General features: G+C 36.0%; 1 protein-coding gene and 1 pseudogene across 1 annotated transcript in view; both read right to left on the bottom strand.

Moving 5' to 3' along the window:
- The window catches only part of LOC127962501 (synaptotagmin-7), a 116,761-nt gene extending 106,452 nt beyond the window's left edge, over positions 1 to 10,309 (bottom strand). Inside the window, exon 1 of the mRNA XM_052562088.1 lies at positions 9,855 to 10,309. Coding sequence (XP_052418048.1) covers positions 9,855 to 9,888 — 34 coding nt within the window. The 5' untranslated portion in view covers positions 9,889 to 10,309. The remainder of the gene's footprint in view (positions 1 to 9,854) is intronic.
- An 8,503-nt stretch (positions 10,310 to 18,812) lies between these two features.
- On the bottom strand, positions 18,813 to 24,431 carry LOC127962540 (mitochondrial glutamate carrier 1-like; annotated as a pseudogene).
- Between the last annotated feature and the right edge of the window lie 1,086 nt (positions 24,432 to 25,517).

Genomic DNA, 25,517 nt, shown 5'->3' on the forward strand with positions numbered 1-25,517 from the left:
GTGACATGACCAAAATATCACAGTATGAATTTAATATCCCCACAATGACATGCAACAATTATTACTATTATTTTTATTTTATTGAAGAAAACTGTATACTTTTTTATATTGTTTTAACCATGAGTTAAATGCGTTAGAGGTTTGGGGGTCAGTATGAATTTTTTATTTTTCTTTTCCTAAAAAATCTTCTATTTTTATTTAGCAAATACGCATTAAATGAATCAAAAGTGACAGCAAGAACAAATAAAATGTTACAAAAATGTTTACATTTTGAATAAATGCTGTTCTTTTCAAGTACCTATTCATCAAAGGATCCTAAAATAAAAACCTATCATATTTTCCACAACATAAAGCAGCACAACATTGATATGAATCGGAAATGTTTCTTCAAATCAGCATATTAGAATGAATTCTGAAGGATCATGTGACACTGAAGACTGGAGTAATGATGCTGAAAATTCAGCTTTAACGTCATAAATTTCAAAATATTGTTTTTACTTTTTGATCAAATAAATGCATCTTAGTGAGCATAAGAAGGTCTTTAAAATTATAAATAAATTCTGCTGACCCTAAAACTTTAAAACAGTAGTATAAATACTTTACAAAGGACAGGTACTTAATTATATTTGAATATTTTGTGGTTTTATTTTGAATTTTAATGTAAACTCAAATATTTTCCAAAGTAGTTCAACACCCATTAAAATGGTATTATAACACTGCACCTATTCCTTTAATTTAAATGCATGCTCTGATATGTATTTCCATGAGCTGCATTCTGCATGCCATTTGTCATTTTCTGCTATCTGTGCAAAATTTACAAAGTGCCCATAATTTCAAGCTGCCCGAACTGTGCTACTGACCTCTACTGGGACGCTTTCTCCTTTTCTCTCTTTCTCTCATGCCTGGTTTTCAGGTAAGATTTCACTTGACTGGGTTAATTTCCATTCAGAGGATTTTACACATACTTTGAAGCCCATAGCTGGAATCCTTACAAACGTTAGAGACATCAGAATGGATTACATTTAAAGGAATAATTTTGCCCCAAAATCTTAATTTAATCACCCTCATGTCACTTTAAACTTGTATGGCTTACCTTCTTTTGGGGAGCACAGAGGCTTCTTGAACAATGGAAAAATATAGTGAAAACACAGAAGCTGTTAGGCTCTAAAAATCAGCAGAAAAGTAGTACATACTATCCAAATTATTATTATTTTTTTTTCAATGTATGCATCCCAACTGTTATACTACTGTTCAAATTCTTTGGGCGAGATTGGTTTTAAAGAAATTAATAGTTTTATTCTGCAAGGACACATAAAATTGATTACAATGAATACATTTAAATGCATTTATAATGTAACATTATTTATATTTACTAAAAAAAAACATTCTGTATTTATTTATTTATTTGTTCGTTTTTTCCGCTTTCGTTCTTTTTTCCATTTTGGAGCTTGATAGTCCACTTTATGTTTTCACTGAAAAAATAGCAGCAGTGACTTTTTTAAACTTCTAATTTTTTTATTATTATTATGTTATAACAAGTAGGCTAAACCATTTGTAGGTTAACTCACATAAAAAGTGTTATCATTGAGGCTTACTTAACATTGCATCTCAACAGCAAAACTATCATTTAGTCAGACCAATGAAAAATGTTGGGAGAATTAGGGTGAACTGTGTAAGATTTCCTCAAGACAAGCAGATATGAATAGTGTACGCACAGTCTGTGAAGATAAACCTCAAAGACTCAAAGCCACTTGTGTTTGTTCATATTAGAATCCAAACAATTATTTACTGCTACTGACATGAAAAATGACACCAAAAATGGACAGATGTTACAGAATTCGGACACTGAATTCACTGGGTGACAGCACTGCCTCATTTCTCTCCAGAACAGATGCTCGACAAATCAGCGGCCCTCCCTCCATCTCACATGGTGCCTCGAAACATCATCAATCCCAGAGTCCCTCTTCTTGAATTTCCCCAATTCCCTACAAAATTCTTCATATGAAGACAAAATGCCGCCCATATGGCTTGAAGCTTTGAACAATCATTTTCTCTTTTTCAATTCCATTCATCACCATTTTTGTTTCTCTCCAGCATCCCTATCTGAACTCTCATTTCATCTGACCCCAAGTTTCAACCAAGATTTCTAATGATTGTGTCATTAGACTAGAATTGCAATTAAATTATTTCCCAAGATTTAGCAAAAACCCTTGTGAACACAAACGAACAGCCCTCACATTTGCTTCAGGGTATGACCTTGCTCCTGTCCTCCAATATGAATCGTCTCTTTTTCCATAACGCCTCTCTCTATGCTATCATTACTCATCCATGGTCTTCCTGACACAGTAATGGTGATTTTTATTTTCACCATAAACACTCAAAATAAACATAGACAAAAGGAGGGCAACAGACGTGCTTGCTTAGAAGATAAAGAGATCAGCAAAGCAGAGGGAAACAGGACTGTGCCGACGCACGGAAAACCTATCCCAGACTCCCAGTGTGACTGAACTGATCTAGAGACGGTTACGTAATAAGACCTACACACACACACAGCCTGAGATCTCTCTCTTTCTCATCCTCTTCATCCTGGGATCCAGAGGCCCAGCTCTTGGATAATGAATGAGCTGAACGTAGTGAACTGCATCGGACCACTGTGTCCTTTGGAGAACATCTTATTAAATGGATTGGTATGGGAAGAAGGTTAACACTGACAAAGTTTATTCGAAATGTGGTTGTGCCCTGAAAGGATGATTGACCAAATATAACTGGACAGGAGTCAGTGGAAACAACTAAACAAAAAAAATAGGAATTTCCTTCATTTTTATTAGTCATTCGTCCTAAAACATTTACATGAAGTACACCTGAGATTTGCAGTTAATATTTCAATAATTTAACAATGTACTATGTTCATGATTCTCTGATGTCAGCTTATGCGTTGTTATCGTTAACAAACTAAAATTCTTAAAATCATTTTCAGTGATCATAAAGCTGAAATAAAATATTAATATTAGATGGAAAACTTTGAAATACTGCCTTGGCAACTAAATGAAGAAAAAAAATGAAAATGAAAAAATTTTTTTTAAATTGAAATTAATATATTTGAACTAAAAATAGAAATAGGTTTAAGAAAACAAAAGCAAAAATTAACAAATGCTGTCTTCATTGATCTAAATAAATCTGAAACAAAATATAAATATTAGATGGAAAATTAAGAAATAGTTATAGTTATTTAGTGTGTGTGTGTGTGTGTATATATATATATATATATATACATATATACACACACACTATATATATATATATATATATATATATATATATATATAACTATAACTATACAATAACTATAATAAATACAATAACTTAAACTAAAAGTTAATACTAATATATTAATACTAATATATATTCAAATACAATTTAATGTAAATAAAACTACATTTATGTATATAAAAGTCAAATATGATCACTGCAGAGACTTCAATAACTGAATCATTAAAATGTTAAAATTAAACAATCAAGATAAAACACTTACTAAAAACTAAGAAATATGACCATTAACCAATGTCAGAGAACCATGAACATGTAAATATTAACTAAAAATCTCTAGAAGAACTTAAAATAAACATTCTAGGTCAAAGAGGTTTGGCTATAAAAAAACAAAAAAAACAAAATTGGTCTATGAGATCTACTTATTCTTACAATGCCTTTGGGAAAAGCAGCCCTATATCAGTGTATTGCTAAATCTTTCCACTCAAAAGTTAGGATAAATGAGGAAAAATGATGTGTACAATAATGCTGCACTGAATTTGTAATGCTTGTTGTTAGTCTAAAATGTAATTGGGTTAAATATTGCACTTTTCACACAGTCACCACAAGTATCATTAAAGGATAAAATATATTTGTGACAGCCTTTACTCTCAGCACCTGACTAATTGCAGCTATTGTCTCTCTCTCCAGCTCCCTCCCTCCCTCCATCGCTCTCTCTCTCTCTCTCTTTCTCTCACTCTCCCCGTCTGTCTGGTTGTACCTCACGTCACTCTCATTTGTCAGTATAGCTACTATTCGAGCTGTTCACTTCTCGTTCACTCCGTCTCTGAATGAAATATTAATAGGACCTTTGACAAGAGGACTGGAAACAGCCATTAACATGCAATTACCCAGAGACGTGATGTGTACAAACTACAAGGTCAACCTGCGTCGGTGTTTTTCTCCCCGTCTCTGATGCTCGTCTGTTGTCTTTGTCTTTCAGCCTCTGACCTAGACTGGCAGCTTTATCTCAAGCACTGCACTCACTGCATGATGACCGTAAAGACTGCACCTTAAACCACAGCCATGGCTGTAGATTTATAGCAGCGTTGAGGGCTGGAGGAAGCTTTCGCGATAACATCTTTACGATATGTTACTTAGGAAGTCTGTCAGTTAAAGTGTAAGTGGACAAAGATGAGACACTGCATAACACCGGGGCCCAATCCAGTCCCGTTCCGCTGAAGAAAAAGCAGTTTTGTACTAATAAAGATATCTAGGAAGTGGCTGTGAGAGCAGAATAATGTCTTAATCACATGGTTTTCGACCCTGTCTGGCTATAATTATGTTAAATGGCATAAAACTAGATTGCTCCAATTATAACCAACAAACTTTCTACAATGAAAGCGGATGATCTGACATGTCACGCATTCAGGTGAGAGACACCCCGTTTTTATTTCTGTCATGCTTCTCTTCACACTTTCATTTCTGTCTGAAATAAAATGATCTTATTTACAGCCACTTTGCAATTAAATAACATCTGACTGTTGCTTCAAATAATGACATATTGTATACTGCGCAATGGCATAAAGATGCTGAATTAAATTATTTACACTATACTGGATATGTCTTTTCAAAACTAGAGTTATGACTCATAAACAGGCTCTAGCCTCCTGTAGAGCTGCCTTTAAAGACATATTTGATGAACTGTGCAATATAGATACTGTTTATTATTGTAAAGCTGCTTTGACACATTTTTTTGTTTTTGCCATTTTTTTTTGTTTGTTTGTTTTTTATGTCTATATAGATTTAAAGTAGGACATTTTAGCTTAAGTTTGTTAAGTAATAATTATTAGCAATTACTATTTTTTTATTTTTAGTTAATATTTATTTGTATTTTTCTATATAACATATTTTATTTAGTTTAGATTACATTTTAGTTTATAATTTCAGTTTATCGCATTTGAAATAATACACATTTTTTTTTTTTCATGTTTTTTTCTCACATTCAATCAGTTTTATTAATCTCCAATATTTTGAAGACATTGAAAAAACCCAAATTCAGACAGGAAGCATCTAAATGCAGAAGCATCATCTGATCCCTCACTGGCCATCAGTGATCATCGACGCGAGATAAAAGCATTACAAACTCACAATGTCACTCCAATCTGAGTGGAAGCGATTGGCGAGCCTCCAAATGCACCTGTAAGTCCATTGCATCTGTCCACGGTCGCCCTGCTCCGTCCAGAGGTGTCCTTCGCCAAACCCTCCACCATCCGCTTTGCGGCCGCCTCTTGACCTTCTCGCTGTGTTTGTCTTATCACGCCGCTGCTACAACATCAGAACATGCCAGGAATGCCAATGACATTAAGATCCTATCCGGGAAACGACCCCGCATTCAGGTTCGACTCCACAATATGTCAAAGCTCTTCTGCTATCAGCGCTCTGAAACAACTGTTGTTATCGTCTGCAAACTTCAAACACTGTGTGCTTGGGTTGAGAGTACATGAAAGGGTTTCTAAAAAGTAGATACAGAGCAATATCAGAGCTTCTGTGGTGAATTAGAGGCGAGGCAGACGCTTCGTCACGTGTGAGGACATCTAACGTGGAGACAGACAAGATGGCTTATGGGGTGTGAAATTATCAGATGTGATTGAAATCTTGCCTCTGTCAAAGATGAACCCTTGTCAGTGTCTCACATATACATTCTTATCGCTCATCGCACAGCGGCGATGCAAAACCACCGCTGGGCAGGTCTCGGTGAGAAGTATCCTTGAGCTGTCAGTTTGATCTTCAGCTGTCCTTAAAGGAACAGTTCACCCAAAAATTTACATTTGGCTCAACTTTACACTAGTAAACTAAACATGTAGAGGAGTTTGCTTCTTCATGGGAACAGATTTGGAGAAATGTAGCATTACAGCACATGCTCAGCAATGGATCCTGCAGTAAATTGGTGCCGTCATAAAGTAGGGGTGCTCCGATCACGATCGGCCGATCGTTAATGCGCATCTCGTCAGTAAAGCCGGTTCTCTAATCAGCGGTTAATTCCATCAGGTGCGTGATTTCACATAGAGCAGCTGTTACTACACAGAGCCGTTGTTAATAGAGAAGATGCGCAAATCACGTTAATTTTCAGCATTTATTGGCGCATCTTCTCAGTTAACAACGGCTCTGTGTAGTAACAGCTGCTCTATGTGAAATCACGCACCTGATGGAATTAACCGCTGATTAGAAAACCGGCTTTACTGACGAGATGCGCATAACGATCGGCCGATCGTGATCGGAGCACCCCTATCAGAAAGAGAGTCCAAACAACTGATAAAAACATCTCAATAATCGGCAAGTAATTCACACCACTCCAGTCCATCAATAAACGTCTGGTGAAGTGAAAAGCTGCAAGTTTGTAAGAAACTCATCCATCATCAAGAAGTTTTCTGGCCAAAATACAAATCAATAATCCATAATAACACTTTGCCTCCAGTGAAAAAGTCCATCCCGTTGTCCCTTTCATATCAATTTGTTTCGTATTTTAGAACTGTTTTGTACTTGCAAATTGTGCTTGATCTGTTCCTGATTAATGACCTTTTCACCGGAGAAAGCAATATTATGACTTGTATTTTACCTAGAAGCAACAGTTTGAAGATAAAATGTGTTAATGATGGATTTGTTTCTTACAAACATGCAGCTTTTCTCTTCGCTAGACATTCATTGTTGGACTGGAATTTGTGTGAATTACTTGTCAACTTATCGGCTGTTTGGACTCTCATTCTGATGGCACCCATTCACTGCAGAGGATCCATTGCTGAGCAAGTGATGGAATGCTAAATTTCATCAATTTCTGGATGAACCATTCCTTTAAATCTGTCATAAAACTACCAGTCCAGTTCACCTAGTCAGGGTTTTTAAAGCCAAATATCAGCATTTCTCACTTTAGAAGTAACTTTTTTCTTTTTTAAAAGCATTAGAGGCCATGTCTGTGTTTTGTAGAAAAAAAAAGAGAGAAATGCTTCTCTGCTCAGCTGACTGCGCTAAGCATTTCTTCAACTGGATATTCCCAAATCCGTGCTTACAAAATGTGCTTTTGTCTAGTACAGCATGAAATCTCTGGCAATACGTTCAGCTTGAGATTCCCAGCTGAATTCACATTAAGACGAACTAAAGCTGATTACATCCACAACGCTAATACAATTTCTCACATAAATTTGCATGTCTTACAAAAAATTACCAGGGTAGTGCAAATTGTTACACTTATATTTACTACGATGCTGAAACGTGATATTATCCACCAAAAAAATGTAAATTAATTAGCTAATTATTTAATTAATAACAGAATTTCCATTAAAAAAAAAATCCGTTGTTAGACATGTAACTCTAATATGAATTGACTTCACATTAAACCTGTCAAACTATTATTTATATGGCTCTTAAATGTAAATATGACATTTATTATACTACATTTATGCCATATTTTTCTGAATTGTGCCACAGTTTCAAATGAATATCTGTGTCATGCACTGGTTCCACTTAGTTATCCTTCAGGATTTGGGTGGTACAAAATGGAAATATTCATAAAATTTGAACACGGGGTCACCGAAAGAACCATGCCAAAAGTATGATTCTTTACGAATCAGACATGGCTATGCAGCCCGTTTGAACAGTCCATTGAAAAGAATGGACTCAAAACAGCGATTCATTCACAAATCATCCATCACTAGCTTTGATCCGCAGCAGCCAGCAGAAAATATGACACTCAGTCACAACATGATTAATGAAATACTGTCTCGAATAAAGTTTCTTAGGTACATAAACACTAAATGCTCTCATCAGACAAGAAATAAATCAGTAAAATTTGATGAAATTGGCTTGGTAAATGGGTAGACTGGCAATGAAGACAGGAGCCATGAACTGTGGGAACAACGACTGTAGAAAAAAATCTATGGTGTTGAGGTGGAAACAACAGTTACTATGGTAAGAAAAACCAAGGCTACAGTTTCCAATGCAGAAACCATTTCTCACAGTAAGTTTAAGTCAATTGCTACATACCCACATATCTTGTAGAAACAGCTTTTTTCCCCCATGGGCTCTATACTATATGTGTTCAGAAGGCTTTCCAGCCAAATTAAACAGTAAAACAGCATAAAAAGGAAAGAGTACTACAAAATATCAAAACAAGTGGCCAAGAGAAATATACATTTTCCTTTCACAAAACTCCTTCACAAAGAACTAACAAATTAACTATGATCTACATTACATGGTAATTGCGGGTCAAGCCAATTAACAAGCTGATTTCATCTAATTTTACTGATTTATTTCTTGTCTGACGAGAGTGATTACCATATATTGTACCTAAGAAAAATGATTTAAGGCAGTATTTCATTAATCATGTTGTGAGTGTCTTATTTTCTGTTGGCTGCTTGGAATCAAAGCTAGTAGTGATGCATGATTTGTGAACGAATCACTGTTTTGAGTCGATTCTTTTCACTTAATGCACAAATACATTGACCTTCACAACATCTCTGTGTGTTTACTGGTAGAAGTTCTACCAGTAGAACAATATGTGCCTCACTCAAACTTTTTACAAAATGTAAATATCCCGGATGATATGGACATTAACAGAGTCAAGAAAGGAGAGACAGAAAATAAAACAGATGAAGAAAATATTTCAAGTTATGCTGACACTGTAAATCATGCAGCACACATTATTTCCATGGGAGATTAAAAACTATTAAACTCTAAATATTAATCAATAGTTTGCATACAGCACCGATGTGTACTGCTATTGTAAAATCCCACAAGAAATCCCCAAGGGTACTCAAGACGAATTAGCCTTCCGGGTTGGTCTACATATTGACGTCATATAGTCATAAATTAAGGTATTTTACGCTCCTGACATTCAAGGGTTAAAATAAAAGCTTTTATTTAATTTTTATCCGCACTGGCACCTCGCATCAGAAATTAATGCTTAATTATTTATTAACGTCTTGCAAAAACACGACTGTTTTTCTGCAACAGTGTCTCTTGCAAATGAACCAAATGACAGGAGTCTGTCTGTGCACACACATCACAACTGACCATCGTAATTTTCCCACCTGACAAATCTCGTGGCGAGCAACAGGAGGGGGCAGAGGCCAACGCATGTCGTTTCCCTTCGTCCTCATAATGACCCATCCTCACTTCTCTCACTATTGCATATGAAAAGTGTGCTTTTGATACAATAGTGTCAAATGCAATCGATAAGACGAACAGTAAACGCACGCGCAGACACCCTGTCATGACTATGTGATGAGAGATGACCTTGCGCGTGCATAGATGACAACTCCCTCAAAGGCACCAGGGTAAATGCATTTACCTTCGCGGTGCAACGACAACACAACAGGTGCTGTGAATGTGTGAAAACGCGAACGAATGCTAATAGAGAAACCTGGCTGCACCTGTTTGCGCGTTCGGCGAGTGACAGTTTGCAGTTGAGGACAAATTGAAGCCAAATCCAATCGAAATGACACGGTACTGACCCGTACGCGAGCGGTACCGGGTGCCGCCACAGCGTCTGCCGTTCAAGGGCGGGCATTCTCGCTGAAAACAAACGAGAGGAATCCACTAAAGTAGCTCACCTTTTCCGTCCTCGTCTTCCCGATTCAGGTGCATGGCTGTTCGCCTTTGGCACACCAACAAACGCTTGTTTCTTCTTTCTCTCAAGTCCCCTCCAAGAAAAAGTCGAATCCAAAATGCGCTCTCGAGCTTCCAATGGGCGAGTGACCATGGAGCACCGCTCCCTGCTTATTTCTTTCTTTCACTCACTTGGTTTTCCTTCCCCAGTCCCCTCATTCGGCTGATGTCGGGAGATGGCAGTGAGAGGGTTTGAAGGGAGGGATGAGGGCGAGGAGTGGTGAGCGGTGTGTCCGTGTCACCGCCAGCTGATGGCACATCTCAGTTTCTGTGGGTGAAGTCGCGTAAAACGGGACGCGTTTTGGTCAGTCACCGAGAGCGCGGTTAAAACAGCTCTGCAGGATGCAGCTCTCGGGTTTATTTTAACATTATATCTTGAAAATGTCACAAAAGAAACTATTTAAGCCCGAGCCATTTAAATGTCAGATGTTACGGGATTAAGGTAAAACGAGCCAGTGAATCTGGACTGCAAAATCATAATTTTACATATGTATATTTTTAAATCTTGAATTCAAGATAATCGTCAAAAAAATATTATAATTCATTAAGTGTTCCATTTCAGCTGATAAAAGTTTTCCCATCCAGCGTGTGTAAAGTCATTAGCCCTGCCCACTTTAGCAAACTCGGACCAATCAAATCAATTGATACATGTCAAGCATTAGTAATATTAGTAAAATATTTTTTCTTCTCACTAAGATTTTAATATTAAAATTGCTTATTGAAACTAGCTAGGTTAGCTGATACATAGATAATACCATTAGGTCACACTGCTGTTAATTTCTCAGATGCCTGTTTTCCGGATTGGTCAGGTGACATTCGACATATTGGCCTACTGTTTCCCATTGGAAATTGTTTCCAACAGTTTTCGATAATACACTACAGTGATGACGTATTTTAGAAGGACAAACCAGAAGTTTGCATCATTCTGGTTCCCTCGACGAAAACTGGATTATTGCATTGGGTTTTGGACTATTGAACGAAATAAGCTCGGTGACTGATAAATGTTTATGATTCTTGCATGTTTTGTTCACCAGGATAATCTTTACAAATGAACACAGAACTCCTGGATTTTGAAGATTCAATACAAACAGATTTAATAAAATATAAATACAAACTACACCACGGATGCATATGACCTCAGTGTCACCAACACTAACTCTTTTAGTCTTTATTAAAAAAAGAAAGAAATCCCTGAAATTATTAGTTGGAGTAGTTTGCAAGAGCATGATTATAAACACAATATCATTTTCAAGATACATTGCCAATGTAACCAGAAGTGTACATAATTCCATATAATACATAATCCCTGCAGCAGTCCAAGAACTCCAACCTTTACATCCCCCTTTGAACATTTTCTTCTATGTTTTGTCTTTTGCACTTGCTTGCTCTCTCGAAAGCTCTCATTTGCTGCCTGTGTGTTGCCTCCATATTCTTAATATGTTTGAGGAAATTCTTGGCTTTAGTTGGTGGTGTTTGTTCTTGTGGAATGCAAGTGTGTTGTAAGAATACATTCCTGGTCATACTACATATGTGACCCTGGAGCACAAAACCAGTCTTAAGTCACTTTAAAGGCGATTTTCTCGATGTCTTGATTTTGTTTGCGCCCTCAGATTCCAGATTTACAAATAGTTGTATCTCGGCCAAATATGGTTCTATCCTAACAAACCATACATCAATGGGAAACGTATTTATTCAGCTTTAAGATGATGTATAAATCTCAATTTTGAAAAATTGACACTCCAGACTGGTTTTGTGGTCCAGGGTCATATTTGTTGTATATATATATCTTCGACCCGTATATTCTCTGAACTGTGACTTGACATTTATGCATTTGGCAGATGCTTTTATCCAAAGTGGCTTACATTGTATAGTTCCCTCAGAATCAGGCCCATAACCCTGATGCTGCCAGGCTTATGTTTGTTAGCTATATTGTATTTTTCAATCTATCTGCCAGGCCAGTCGCTGTTTTGTCTTCATCCCTGATGTATCTTTCTTTTTATATTTCAAGCTTGCAGCTGAACCGTATTAATGCTGCTTTTAAGTTTTTTTTTTTATAAAAATTGTTCATGCATGGTTGTAGCTTTGATCTAAGACACTTGGACTCTTTTTATATTTGTCAATTCTATCACACTTTAAGGAGTAGTTCACCCAAAAATGAAAATGTGTTGAAAACATCCTCCGCTTCAGGCCACCCAAGATGTAGATGAGTTTGTTTCTTCAGAACAACTGATTTGGAGAAATTTAGCATTACACCTGCTCACCAATGGATCCTCTTCAGTGAATGGGTGCCAGGAGAATGATGGATTGTTTCTTACAAACACGCAGATTTTTTTTCACTTCACAAGACACTTATTGATGGACAGGGGTGGTGTGGATTACCTGTAGATTATTATGATGTTTTTATCAACTGTTTGGTCTCTCATTCTGATGGCACCCATTCACTACAGATTCAAATTCAATAAATATTTACATTTATTAATATAAATAGAGTTTATCTGCATTTTGTAGTGACTTTAAACACAGTTTGTAGTGGTTTGACAATATAGAAGCAATTTTATGATGTCAATATTAAGTGAAGTTTGAAACGTTACCTAGAAAGCTTATCAGTTTGGTCTTCACTGCACGTAATTAGCCAGTGTTTTGCCATTCCTGCTGATTTTCACAAGCTGTTTAGCATCTCCACTTGATGTTGGATGATTGACAGCTGCTTGTGCTAATTATACCTTCTGATGCGCTGATGACAACATTACCTGCACCACCCACAGAGTGCCATCATACTCAGCCTGTCCTCTAAACATCCGGCAATGCATTCTTTTATAACGTCAGAATCATCTGGGATCACACTACATTGTGCATCTCCTCCTGAGACAATCTGTTTTCCCAGTTGGTGGAACAGCACAACAGTCCAATTGACTCTCAGCTCAAGGCTGCAGATTCAGATGCTCTAATGGAACCTAGTGATACTGACGCCCCCTAGAGGATCTTCACAAGAGTTGCATTAGAATTCTAATGCAGAGGCAACAGCAGCCTGTCAAGCAGCTGCCATGCTGCAGAGTCAGTCTGAGTGTTTTTGTAGGAAGGTAATGCCTAAAGACACGTTTCATACTGGCTTCCAAAACAGAATAACATCGTATCTAATGGTCTAGACAAAAATCAAGTAAGATTTAGAGATACCAAGCCACATATTTAATGATTACAGTGATTATTTTTACAGTAAAAATGTAATTATGCCTAATTGGTGCATGATGCAGGGTGTGAATCAGTGTTATTTTTGTTAGATACTATTATAGTGTAATTATTATTTTTTTATTGCATATTTTCTATTTTTATTTTATTTATTTATTTGTTTGTTTGTTTGTTTGTCTAAACAGTCTGATTAGTTTTTATTAATCTCATGCCTTTTAAATTAAATTTATTAATATTTTAAATTAGTATTTAAATTTTTTTGTACATTTAAGTAAATTTGTCTTTGTCTTTTTGTCTTTTATTAATTGTTTGCCTTAAAAATGTAAAAATGACATTTATGCAGGGTGTGAATCTGTATTTTAGTATACATTTTATTAATATTTTGAAACTGTGTGTTTTTTTTATTGTAATCATTTTGTTATTGTTTTTATTCTTTTAAATAATTTGACTAATTTCATGCTTAAAAATTTGAAAAGGTTGTAATATTGTCATGGGTTTTGTCATTTTTATCCTTCTTTTAAATATTTCTATATAGTTTATATTACTTTTATTTTGACTTATTTTTGTACATCAAGTTAAACTAAATGCAAATTAGAAATGTTGCCCTGGCATCTAGCTGATATTAAAAAATATCAATTTCTTTTCAGTGAACTTCACATTATATTACAATTACATTTTTGGAAGGTTAACACCATTTGCGATCTGTAAGATGGACTTCAGCAGACTGCACTCCTAAAATGATGTAAAAATGAGTCAAAACCCAGCTAAAAATCATTTTATAATTAGCATATTTCTTTTATTGTATAAATTCATGTAATTATTTCAGCCAGTGCGTCATCAGATGCCACTTCTATTCTTTCTATCAGCTGCTGAACTGTATGCACAGGATTGTGGGAGATCACAGATATAGCGATGCTGCTTTGAAGAACTGGCCAGTGAAGGCAGAATGTCTTAGTAGACCGAATGTTACCCAAACACTGGACTCAGACGTGCCTTACAGCACTCCTACCTGTGAAGGCAGCACTTTTCTGGTTTCAGATCAGAAGAAACAAAATATAATAATTTATGTGAAGTCTGAGATTCACTGACTCAATAAGAGCAATGCTGAACGTCCTTGAAAGACCTTTAAGTATCTCTGTGTCCTTGTGAATAATGCATTTATTCCTCTACCTAAGGAAAAGCATATGCATTTCATAAAGTACAACTGCAACCTGAAAACCACCATGAGTTTGTTATTATTTCAAAGAGATTAGGTAGAGTAAACTCTACAGAATTCTATTACTTCATGTATTAAGGACAGAAGAAAGTCACTTGATTTATTTGATCTTCTGACTTTGGCTGCAAAGTATTGTTTTTGCATAAACAATGTTGAAAAGGGGAAACAGACTGAGGGCATCGGGCATCATTCGGCCTTTCATTGTGTGTGTGTGTGTGTGTGTGTGTGTGTGCATCTGCTGGGGGCTTAACCTTGACTTAGAGTAGCCAGACACCTAAGTGAGAGATAGGACCTGATATGCTGGCTTCTTGTCATTGCCGTTGGCTCACTGATATCACACGATCACTCCTACATCAGTCTGTCTCTCTCTCTTTTTTCTCTTTCTCTCTCTCTCTCTCTCACACACACACATATGCAAATGCATAAACAAAAACACCCAACCCACTTGACTCCAAATTTTTTTTGTAAAACCCATTAAGTTAAATTCTTGTCAACATCCTTGACATTTACCCATAATCCTCACATCACCTGTTAGACTTTAGCGTAACAAATTATCTGAATAAATCACATTTTATCCACCCTGGCTTTGTTCAAAAACCTACTGAGCTGCCTAAATAAAGAACTTGTCTTTACTATCTTTTTAATTAAATTAAACAATGTGATATCATATGTATTCTCCGGAAAAAAAGGTATAAAAACGGCCACTGGGTACTCATTAGTACTTAAAATGTAAATATTAGTAGCTTCTGAAGACATGTAGCTTTACTGTTCCATTATTATTATTTTTATTTATTTTTGAGAGTGTAGGTAAAATACTGTCATTGGTCAACAAAAATATGTACCACTAGACACCTTGCATCGATTTCCATTCAATTTCCCACAACTTGCAAAGCAAATATATGTTGTGTGTAAATTTTCTCTTCCTGTTGCTTCCTTCCTGTGGACAGTAAACAGCAATGCAGCTCACTGGGTTTTGGAACAGAGCTCATATCTCGCTCCCTTTGAGGTAAATATTCATTAAGCTGCCTCGCTGGTTGCTTCTGAACTCAAGTCAACAAGCGTGCCTTTCATCTCACACTGTTTTCATGGGTAATCAAGCACAAGAGTCTGGCTAATTTTATAGCCTTGATCTCCTGGTTCACCTGCACACACAGCGCATGCGATACATCATACAGTTAAACAACTGCACATTGTTGTCGACATGTTGCTTTTACGGGTTCAGATGGAACTCTGGCCAATGTAAATTGTTCTATAGTGAAGTGTGGATTAGTTTTCTGCCAGAGCTCTGTGGCATTAAAAAAATGGTTATAGCCCTCATAGGATCCTATAATGTGATGTCATGCGGAATGTTTCACAATGCATTGTACTTGATTTTTACATTTTCTAGAAAATGTGACCGGTGTTTGTCACTTACATGATGCTGATTGCTGACCTCATAGCTTGATGCTATACTGGTCCCTTGAATGGTTAAGGTGAATTCATGCATCCTTTCACTTGTTTTAGTACCTGTCAGGTGAAGTTATACTGCAAGTCTGAATGGTTGTAAAAATAATGGAACACATCTTATAAATAAGCTCCATATTTTGAAACTTCTGTCTCTGCAGAACCAATATGGTTGGTTCCATGAGCATCGCCAGTGGGTGGAAGGGTGAAAGAATACATAGCAAATTCAGTACACAGGGCCCAGAACTCCTAGTGGGGCCACTGGTTGGTTCCCTGATGGTTAAAATAAATAAATTATGTGTGTGTATTTTGCATGCATTGATTCGTATTGGAAAGACTGGATTTCACATGCATGGATTGTTAATGGAAAGAGTGGATTCTGCATGCATGGATTCCTATTGGAACAACTTGATTTAGCATGCATGAATTCCTATTTGAATGATTGGATTTTGCATTCATGGATTCATATTTGGCATGTTGGAATGGCTGGATTTAACATGCACGGATTCCTATTGTCATGACTGGATTTTGCATGCATAGATTCCTATAGGAATGACTGGATTTCACTTGTGTGGATTTATATTGGAACGTCTGGATTTTGCATGCATGGACTCCTATAGGAATGACTGGATTCCACATGCATGGATTCCTATTGGAATGACTAGGTATTACTTACATTCTTATTGGAATTAAGACTGGAACATGATTGGAACGACTTAATTTCCCATGTATGGATTCGTATAGGAATGACTGGATTTCACATGCATTTACTTCCTATTGGAACAGCTGGATTTGCACTCAAGGATTCATATTAAAACGACTGTATTTAGATTGCATGGATTATAGGAATGACTAGATTTCACATTGCATGGATTCCTATTGGAATGACTGGATTTTGCCTGTGAAACTTCACAACGTAACGCTAAATGAGACTGCGCTTAAAAATTCTACTTTTAAAAAATGCATCTCTCATATGAAACCCTTTGTGAAGATTTAATACCCAATGTTCCCAGCATCTCGGTTACAAAGTGACTTCACTGGCTGCACATAAAAAGGTCTGGCATCATTATGAGCAGAAATCAGAGGAGAATGTAGACGGCAGACATATATTCCCCAAGGCGCAGGCAAAGACACGAGTGCAGTTATTAGAGCTGTCCATGCATTGCATGTATACTCTGCTTCTCTGTGTGTTCTTTCTGCGAAATTCGCAATCAGCGCTTCAAGCTCAGCCATTTCAGGACTATGATATCGAGATGAAATGGATCTCCCAGAATAAGTTTGCGCTGCCGCCACAAACATACAAAAATCAATAATAACAGCAGCCACCAGAGAGATAGAAATTTTTTCCGAGATGAGGCCAGAGAGGTATGATTAGAGCCGAGAGGAGATGGCAGAGATTAGAATGAAATGGAGAGAATGCCACTACAGTGCATAGATGAAAATAGCAACCGGTGGAGAGTTCAAAACGTCTCTTCGGACAGTACAATGTGAATGCTATTAAAAGCCTGCCATGGAAGGGAGCTCTGTGGTCCGAATACTAAATGTGATCTAAAGCCCCTGCAGATACAATCACATACCCAGCAATCAATGCATTTCTCCTGCCACCTTGATTTGCTTGAGCATGTCTGTTCACAGTCCCTTCTGTTTGCTCGTAGTATATGTGCTTGCAAGGCAGAAATATATTAACATTCCTCACACTGAAAACGATTTTCAGACTTTCTGTGTTTTTCTCGTATTAGCTAAATCAAGACATCTTTACTTGAGAGGCAAACTCACATAAGAAGTCTTGTTTTCTGATAAATTAAGAGAGTTTATTATTGAAACAATAAATAAAATCTGCCAGTGGGGTTAGAAAAAGAAACTTAAACAAAAGGGAAAATAAGATTATTTTTCGGACCCCGCTGGAAGACATTTATGTGTTGTTTTAGACATAAATTTGCATAATGTTGATACACTGTTCAGAAAAACAAGACTGAATATCTTAAGTAATTTTGCCTCACATGTAAATAGGTCTTGATTTGAGAATGTTTTGATATTTGGACTGGAAAACAGGACAGAAATACTGAGTAAGAAATTGATTTTTGCAGTGCAGATATTCTGCTCAGGGTTTGTTCCAAACCTCTAACCTTGAGCAGCAAGTTCTGCAGTTAACTCAGTCTGTAAAATACAGACTTCATTTAAAATGTGTTTTGAGGACAGTCTCCGCTGTACACAGCTTTCATAAATCACAAAGGATTATGTTTTAATGCACAGACACAAACTCATAGAAAACGTCTCTTTTAGTTCTGTCCATAAGACCAAGATAAATACAATTCAATAAAACGCAGCACTGAGCAAACCAGCAGTTTAAAAGTAAAACACCTTTTAATTACAAATCTTACAAAGAATCATCTCGCTCATTGGGTAGAACATTTGAACATAAATTGTTTAATTTTTTTCATAAATTACTCATTCTGAATATATCTTTCAATAATCTGCAATAATTAGATATTTAAAGTAACTTGAGATATACGATCTATTTTAAAAGACGGGTGACAGTAAGGTTTTACTTTATTATTGTAAAATATTATTGCAATTTTCTAAGGGAATATATTTAAAAAGTAATTTATTCCTGTGATGAAAAGTTGCATTTTCAGCATCATAACTCCTTTAGTGTCACATGATCCTTCAGAAATTATTATTATATGCTGATTTGCTGCTCAAGAAACATTTCTTATTATTATCAGTGCTGCTTAATATTTTTGTGGAAGCGGTGATACATATTTGTTCAGGATCCTCTGATGAATAGAAAGTCCAAAAGCAATCAATTTAAATATAATTATTTTGTCACATTGTACATGCCTTTACTGTGATTACTTTTGATCAATTCTGCAACTTCTGCAGTCTGAATACAAGCCACTGTTCCCAGATCAGCGCCTTCATACAGATTCAGTGTTTTTGTCCTTACAGGAGACTGAGAACAAATTCCCCGACTCCCAGGAAGTAAACAGAGGACAAAAAAAAAAAAAAAAAAAACAGTTATGGAAATACTTTGATAAATGAGTATGCGAGAATCATTTTAACTGATGCAATCTTTCACTCCGCAGTAAGTGTCCTCCACAGGCCAAAGACTGAAGCCTAGTCTTTACCACAGCAGCACAAACACACACATACAAACCATTAGTCTACATTCACAAAATACTGTCCCCCCTTAATCATGCTGATAATAATACTGATGACATGATATCATGTTTGCTTTGATTCTTTTAGTGTGTGTGTGTGTGTGTGGGGGGGGGGGCTATTAATACCACACTTGCCAATTTAAATGTTTAGGCTGCTGCTCTGTATAAAATAGTCACTGCTAAGATGCAGTCACTTTCATTTGGGCTCACTGATATATAACTTAATTGCATCTGTTGTAAAAAAATATATATATATAAAAATAAAAAATGTATGTCTTACTAAGTGTCGCACACCATTACACATGACTTGTCATTTGTAGGCAATTGACTCTTGTAGGCAAAACATATTCAGATGTAATTGACTGCTTGTTTGGGTGATGCTAAAATGGTGGATTAAATCTGAAATGCAATTCTTTTTAATTAAATAAGGGATTACTTAATAATATTTGGCATGACTGACAAACCTACATTTGATGTGAAATCTTAAACATTTTTATTCTCTATTTAATGTATAAAAATATGACAATATACATATTCACATAATATTTGTATATATAAAGAGAGACATTTTTTATATTATTATTTATATAAACATGTATTTCTATAATTAATTATTTATGTCATAATATATTTAAACTAAAAAATATATTTTATAAAGTAAAATAGTTAAATCCATAATCAAAGTTATTTCAACTGATATTTTTGTGTTATGTATTTTTATGCTTGTGTTGTTAGCCTAGAGAGCTATCACTACACGCTGTCAGGAGTGTTATCTGTATAATGAATGGAGTCATTATGTATGTAGAGTGTCCCAAATCCGTCACTTATGAGGTTCCATTTCAGTTAAGATGCTGTAGGACATAGACAGCAAGGCAGCTAAATAGATTTAGGATCAGCGTTTGTGAAGAGTAAACACTGAGGATTCAAATATATAAACACATTTACCACATTGACATATTTTTTTTATGATTTTTGTGTATTATACCCAATCCTGGCTTTTAGTCCATTTCTTTTCTCTGGTCAACGTGAATTTGTATTTCTTATTACACTATAAAAAAATAAATAAAATAAAAACATTTTCTTTAAAGAAAAGCATAACATTGAAAAATGTGTCTTGAGCAGCAAATCAGCATATTAGAATGATTTCTGAAGGGTCATGTGACACTGAAGACTGGAGTAATCATGCTGAAAATTCAGCTTTGCATCACTGGAATAAATGAAATTTTAATATATATATTAATATAGAAAACAGCTATTTTAAATTGCAATAATATTTCACAATATCGCTGTTTTAGCTGATCTAATAAATGCAACTTTGGTCAAAATAAGACACTCAAAGAATATATTTAAAAAACGTGTTGCCCCTGACTTTTTTTAAGTAATGTGGTCCATTCACACATCATAGGCCCTCTCACCGTCCACAGGGTTGACTGCAACAGCTGCGGCGCAGCCTGCAAAACAGCCAGCCAGGAAGATGTAAAACGGAGCTGAACCGTCAGTGTTTCTTCTGCCCAGACTATTCAGGTTAGCAAACAGTGGGAAGTAGATGATGGAAAAGGGCACATCCCTGAGGGAGAACACACCAGTGTGAGATAAAGGATGGAGAGAAAGCACATTATGGATAAATGCGTCTCACAGTTTGAGTGACTCTGTTGGACTACCGTAATAGAGTGGCCCCTAGTCCCTTATAGAGACCAGTGATGCCTTTGTCCTTCAGCAGATCTCTGGAGAGTTGGGGGGCTGTGGGAGACTTCAACTGAACAACATTAACTTTGCCTCCACCTCCTCCGTCATGCTGGCCAATGAGCTTCCTCTGGGCCTCTGTCAGAGACATGAGATACGTTATGATAGCATGTTACTCATACTATTTTATTTAAAACTACTGTCTAAACGTTTTAATTTTAATAGAAATCAATGCTTTTATTTGCATTAAATTGATTAAAAGTGACCTTAGAGACATTTATAATGTTACAAAGGTATTCTACTTCAAATAAATTTGAACATTTTGTTTTTGAAAGAATCCTTAAAGAAGTAATGATGCTGATAATTCAGCTTTGCATCACAGGAATAAATTACTTTTAAATGTATTATTATTATTTTTATTGCATTGATATTTCAGAATATTTTTTACTGTGTATTTAGCAATTAAATGCAGTCTTGGTGAGCATAAGAGACTTAAAATAAAAGTTGTTGTTTTTTTCAAGAATAACTGGACGACACAAAATGGCCTTGATACAACAATGTAGCATGCTAAAGTTTAAATTCTACCTAGTTTCAATTTAGTTGTTGCTTTATGCACATGCCATGCTACTTTTGGAGTCAGACTGTTGCACACCGCATACAGCATTAAGTGTATATGGTGCTGTATATGCAACATTTCATGTTTTTTGTTACAATGTTGTCACGTGCCTATAATGCATGTTTAATTCAGCAAGCAGAGTCCTGTTATCAACCATGGTTCATATTACAGTCAAAGTCAAGGCAAGTGCATTGCATGGTGGGATGCAACATGACAGTGTGCTCTGTTGTGCATGCCACTTTTGCCAAATTGAGTTCATCATCCAGTATTCTGTGCATGCAGACATTTTGTATATTGCACACAACATACATATTGCACACTATAGAATAGTATGCATATATGATACCAGGCACCCCCATCATCAAAAAGACACTTTAAGCTTAAAGTGTTTTAAAAAGACATCTTTCACCTATTCTTTCAGCATCCTGCAACTGAATCTTTAACATCTCCATAGGAGTGGTTACAATCACCTGCCAAAACACAAACCGTATACAGACAGAAATCAATATTAACATTCAAGACATTTCAGTTTAAAAGCAGATATGTGAGGATTATTCACACACATTCAAATGTGTGTTATTTAAGCTGTAAAGGTTTTGAGACTAGGTCATTAAGTTTTAATTAATAATAACAAAAAATAATTTAATTTTGTCAGCAGGGATGCATTAAATTGATCAAAAGTGACCGTAAAGGCTTTTACTTTTTTCACACACATTTGAACATTTTGCCCAACATCTGATTGTTTTGCAATGCCAAATTTGCATTTGGGGTTCACCACGTTCCTTCTTAGCAGTATAGCCAGAACATCACTTTAAGATACTCATTACTTTTAGAAAAATAAGCCTCTTTTTGTGTGTGAGGAATGTGGGTCCTGTAAGTGCAGCAGAGACACCAACTTGGCAGGTACAAGCACCGCAGCCAGCTAACATTTCTCTAACCAACGTCAACTTCTGTCTGGGAGAAAGCCAGAAAAACAGAAAGATAAAAAGAAAGGAATAGAGCATTATTTTTAGACGATGATAAGCCCGGTTCCTCTGTAAACAAGTAGCTTTGGGGTCTGACCCTCATGTGATGATGACATCACACTCCCAAACACAGACTCACACACTTATTTCAATAATTCATCAGTTAATTGCAGTCTACTGGACTCTGTTAATCAATAATTTAACCATCTAGCTATTAGTCACCACAGAGATGCACACCACAGCTCCAGGTACTCAAGGTGTACTGAGTTATACTGCAATATCCATCCATAATGCAGAAGCTTATGGGCGGCTTTGATCATATAAGCTCTGTCTCCAAAACTCTGCGAGCAAATCCAGCGGCTCTGTGGATTCATTCCCTTAAAAAATAAGAAGTGGATCTGAGACTTCATCCAACCTAAATTATGCCCCCAGCTAAAAAGGAATAAATTAAAAAATGAGCATTGCTCTACCCAAATCAGTGCAACTGTTAAATAAATGATGAGACCTCCATTACATCCCACTGCTAAGCGCATTCACCGCAAATGAACAAATTAATTCATTCTAATGAACAAGAACATATATAATAAAGGTTTATTCTGAAAGGTTGAACTTTGGTTGGGCAAAAGGGTAATTCTATAATTATTAGGTCATTGCAAGTTGTGTTTATAATTACAATTTCTGTTGGCAAAACCATGAATTTTCTATTGATACGTTTTTTTAATTCTTTGTTCATTGTACATTAAATGTAGCTGAAAAGTCCTTTAAATAACATATAACATTTTAAATACAAGTATGTTGTGGAAGATGTTACTCTGTTCCACTATTACCCTATTTCCCCCAGTATTACCCCCGTCAGACATAGGTTTAGGTGTAGGTCGATAGAAAATACAGTTTGTACTGTATTAAGTCCATTATACCTATGGAATTTCCACATAAAACATAGAAACACAACGTAGGTGAAGTCTGCATGTGTGTGATTTGTAAATCAGGTTTGCATTTAAGAATTGAACTAAAAAAAAAACATTTAAATTGGGGTTAGTTCACCCAAAAAAGAAAATTCTGTCATTAATTACTCAACTTCATGTTGTTTCAAACCCAGAAGACCTCCTTTCATCTTCAGAACCCAAATTAAGATGTTTTTGATGCATCCTGTGAGCTCTCTGACCCTCCATAGACAGCAAGGATCCTTACACGATCACGATTTGAAGAGTTTCACATATAAACAACGTATGCAACGAATGTATGCGGACACATTGTTTACGTTCAGATCAGAGCGTAAACAATGGATACGCCTACATATGTTGTATATGTTGTTTACGTGTGTGATACTCTCATACTTAGTGCTAGGGTGACACAGAGGAGACGAATTGTTGGATAAAGTCATTATTTTTATTTTCTTTGTGCACAAAAAGCATTCTCGTAGATTCATAAAATCTATGTCACACGTTACTGTAAACAATGTGTCTGCATACATATGTTGCATACGTTGTTTACATATGTGATACTCTCCAAAATGATGCTTTCTGAACCTTGATCGTGTAAGGATTCTTGCTGTCTATGGAGGGACAGAGAGCTCTCGGAATTCAACCAAAAATATCTTAATTTGTGTTCTGAAGATAAACAGAGGTCTTACAGGTTGAGAACAACATGAAGATGTGTAATTAATGACCAAATGTTCAATTTTGGGTGAACTATCCCTTTAAATGTCATGTCTCTCAATTTCTTAAACAGTTCCAAATTCAATTATAAGTATTTGAGTTCGAAGATTTAGTCAAAATGAAGCTCTGATGGTCGTTTCCCGCCATACACTTATGCAACCTTGGAGAGCTGGTGTCTGAAGAAATCATTGCAGGCCAGTTTGATGGACTTTTCTGAAGTTACCACAGTCAGATTAACCGCAGCTCCTAGAAAGTGAACCTGAGAAGGAGGGATATTGAGAAGAAAGGGGGAAAGATAATGTAGTTTCTCCAAGCATGAACAATTCCATGTAATCTATACAGATTATGAAACAGTACATCACCTCTGCATATCCCAAAGAATCCTTTTGATCGATTGGTTTTTATCAGCCAGTCAGACCTGTGAATGAAACACATCCTCACCCATATATACATGAACACAAGCACAGGCGTTCATTTGCTCAGACGATTAAAAGGAGCAGGAAACATACATGCTAGACTAGACATGAGATCCGCTTTGCTGGTTTTGGAGGCGGGTTTTGCCAGATCAGTAGGAAACACGCAAGTGACACCAATTAACCCGGTTTAGCTGGCAGACTAAAACAACATTAGAGACGAGTGCTTACTTTTGATTAAAGCTCTGTAGGATTTATTGTTGGCGCAAAACATGTAATGCAGTACAATACAATGATTGAGAGATGAACAAATTAGCATTCCTCAAAAACCTGATGGATACAAGGAAAACAGGATTTTTTACCAAAAAATGATGTATAGATAAACATGTAAACGTCAGTCAAGTGTTTATCTTGAAATATTACTAACAACATAAAAGTAATACTTAAGAAAAAAAGGCCTTTTACTTGAAGTATAACCTATCAATCTTGACAGAAGGCATATAGTAGATTGTGTACAACAGGGTTTTTTAAGAATCATTTTGAATATGTTGATCATTTAGAGGCCTTTGCTAATACTGTTTATGTTACTCTTCTCTATCATACTACACCAAATGTCATTCTATACGTGCATTCTCAGTTTATATGCAGCGATCAAAACAGTGAATTCAGTCACCATTCAGGCAAATCTTTGCTTCAAAAATGAGCCACAATGCATTGTTGACATGATCTAATTGTTAACACACCCTGAGCACATGTGAATTACTTCTCTTACAAGATATATAAGCGTAATTTTTAATATCGGGCCAATGCCTATATTAACATTTAAGGCCATTATCGGCCGATTCCGATATCGGTACAACAATTGATACTAATTAATACAACATTGAGAAAAAGCACGGTGCAAATATGTTGCTAATGAGCAACAAAAGAAGAAATAAGGAAGTTTAGAACCAGGTTTTTTTCTTTCTTAAATAATTCTTAATAGACTTTTCACTCATCTTTCAGTTGCATTCACTAATTACCCAAAGTCATCTTATGCGTTGAAATGTCAATGCACCTGAAAAAAGAGAACTTCGAAACTTAGTTTTTTCAAGGCAATGGGTTTGCATGCTTTTTTTTTTTTTTTTTAAAGTAAGTCTCACTAATTTGATTTTACAGTGTAGACATTTTTATACAAATATTTGCACAGAACAACACGGAGAAAATGATAGGCTATTTTTGCAGTGCTGCTTGAAAACTCTGCTCAAGAATATAGAGTGAGTTTCTG

The sequence above is a fragment of the Carassius gibelio genome, chromosome B7 (assembly GCF_023724105.1).
Source record: "Carassius gibelio isolate Cgi1373 ecotype wild population from Czech Republic chromosome B7, carGib1.2-hapl.c, whole genome shotgun sequence".
NCBI classification, from domain to species: Eukaryota; Metazoa; Chordata; class Actinopteri; order Cypriniformes; family Cyprinidae; genus Carassius; species Carassius gibelio.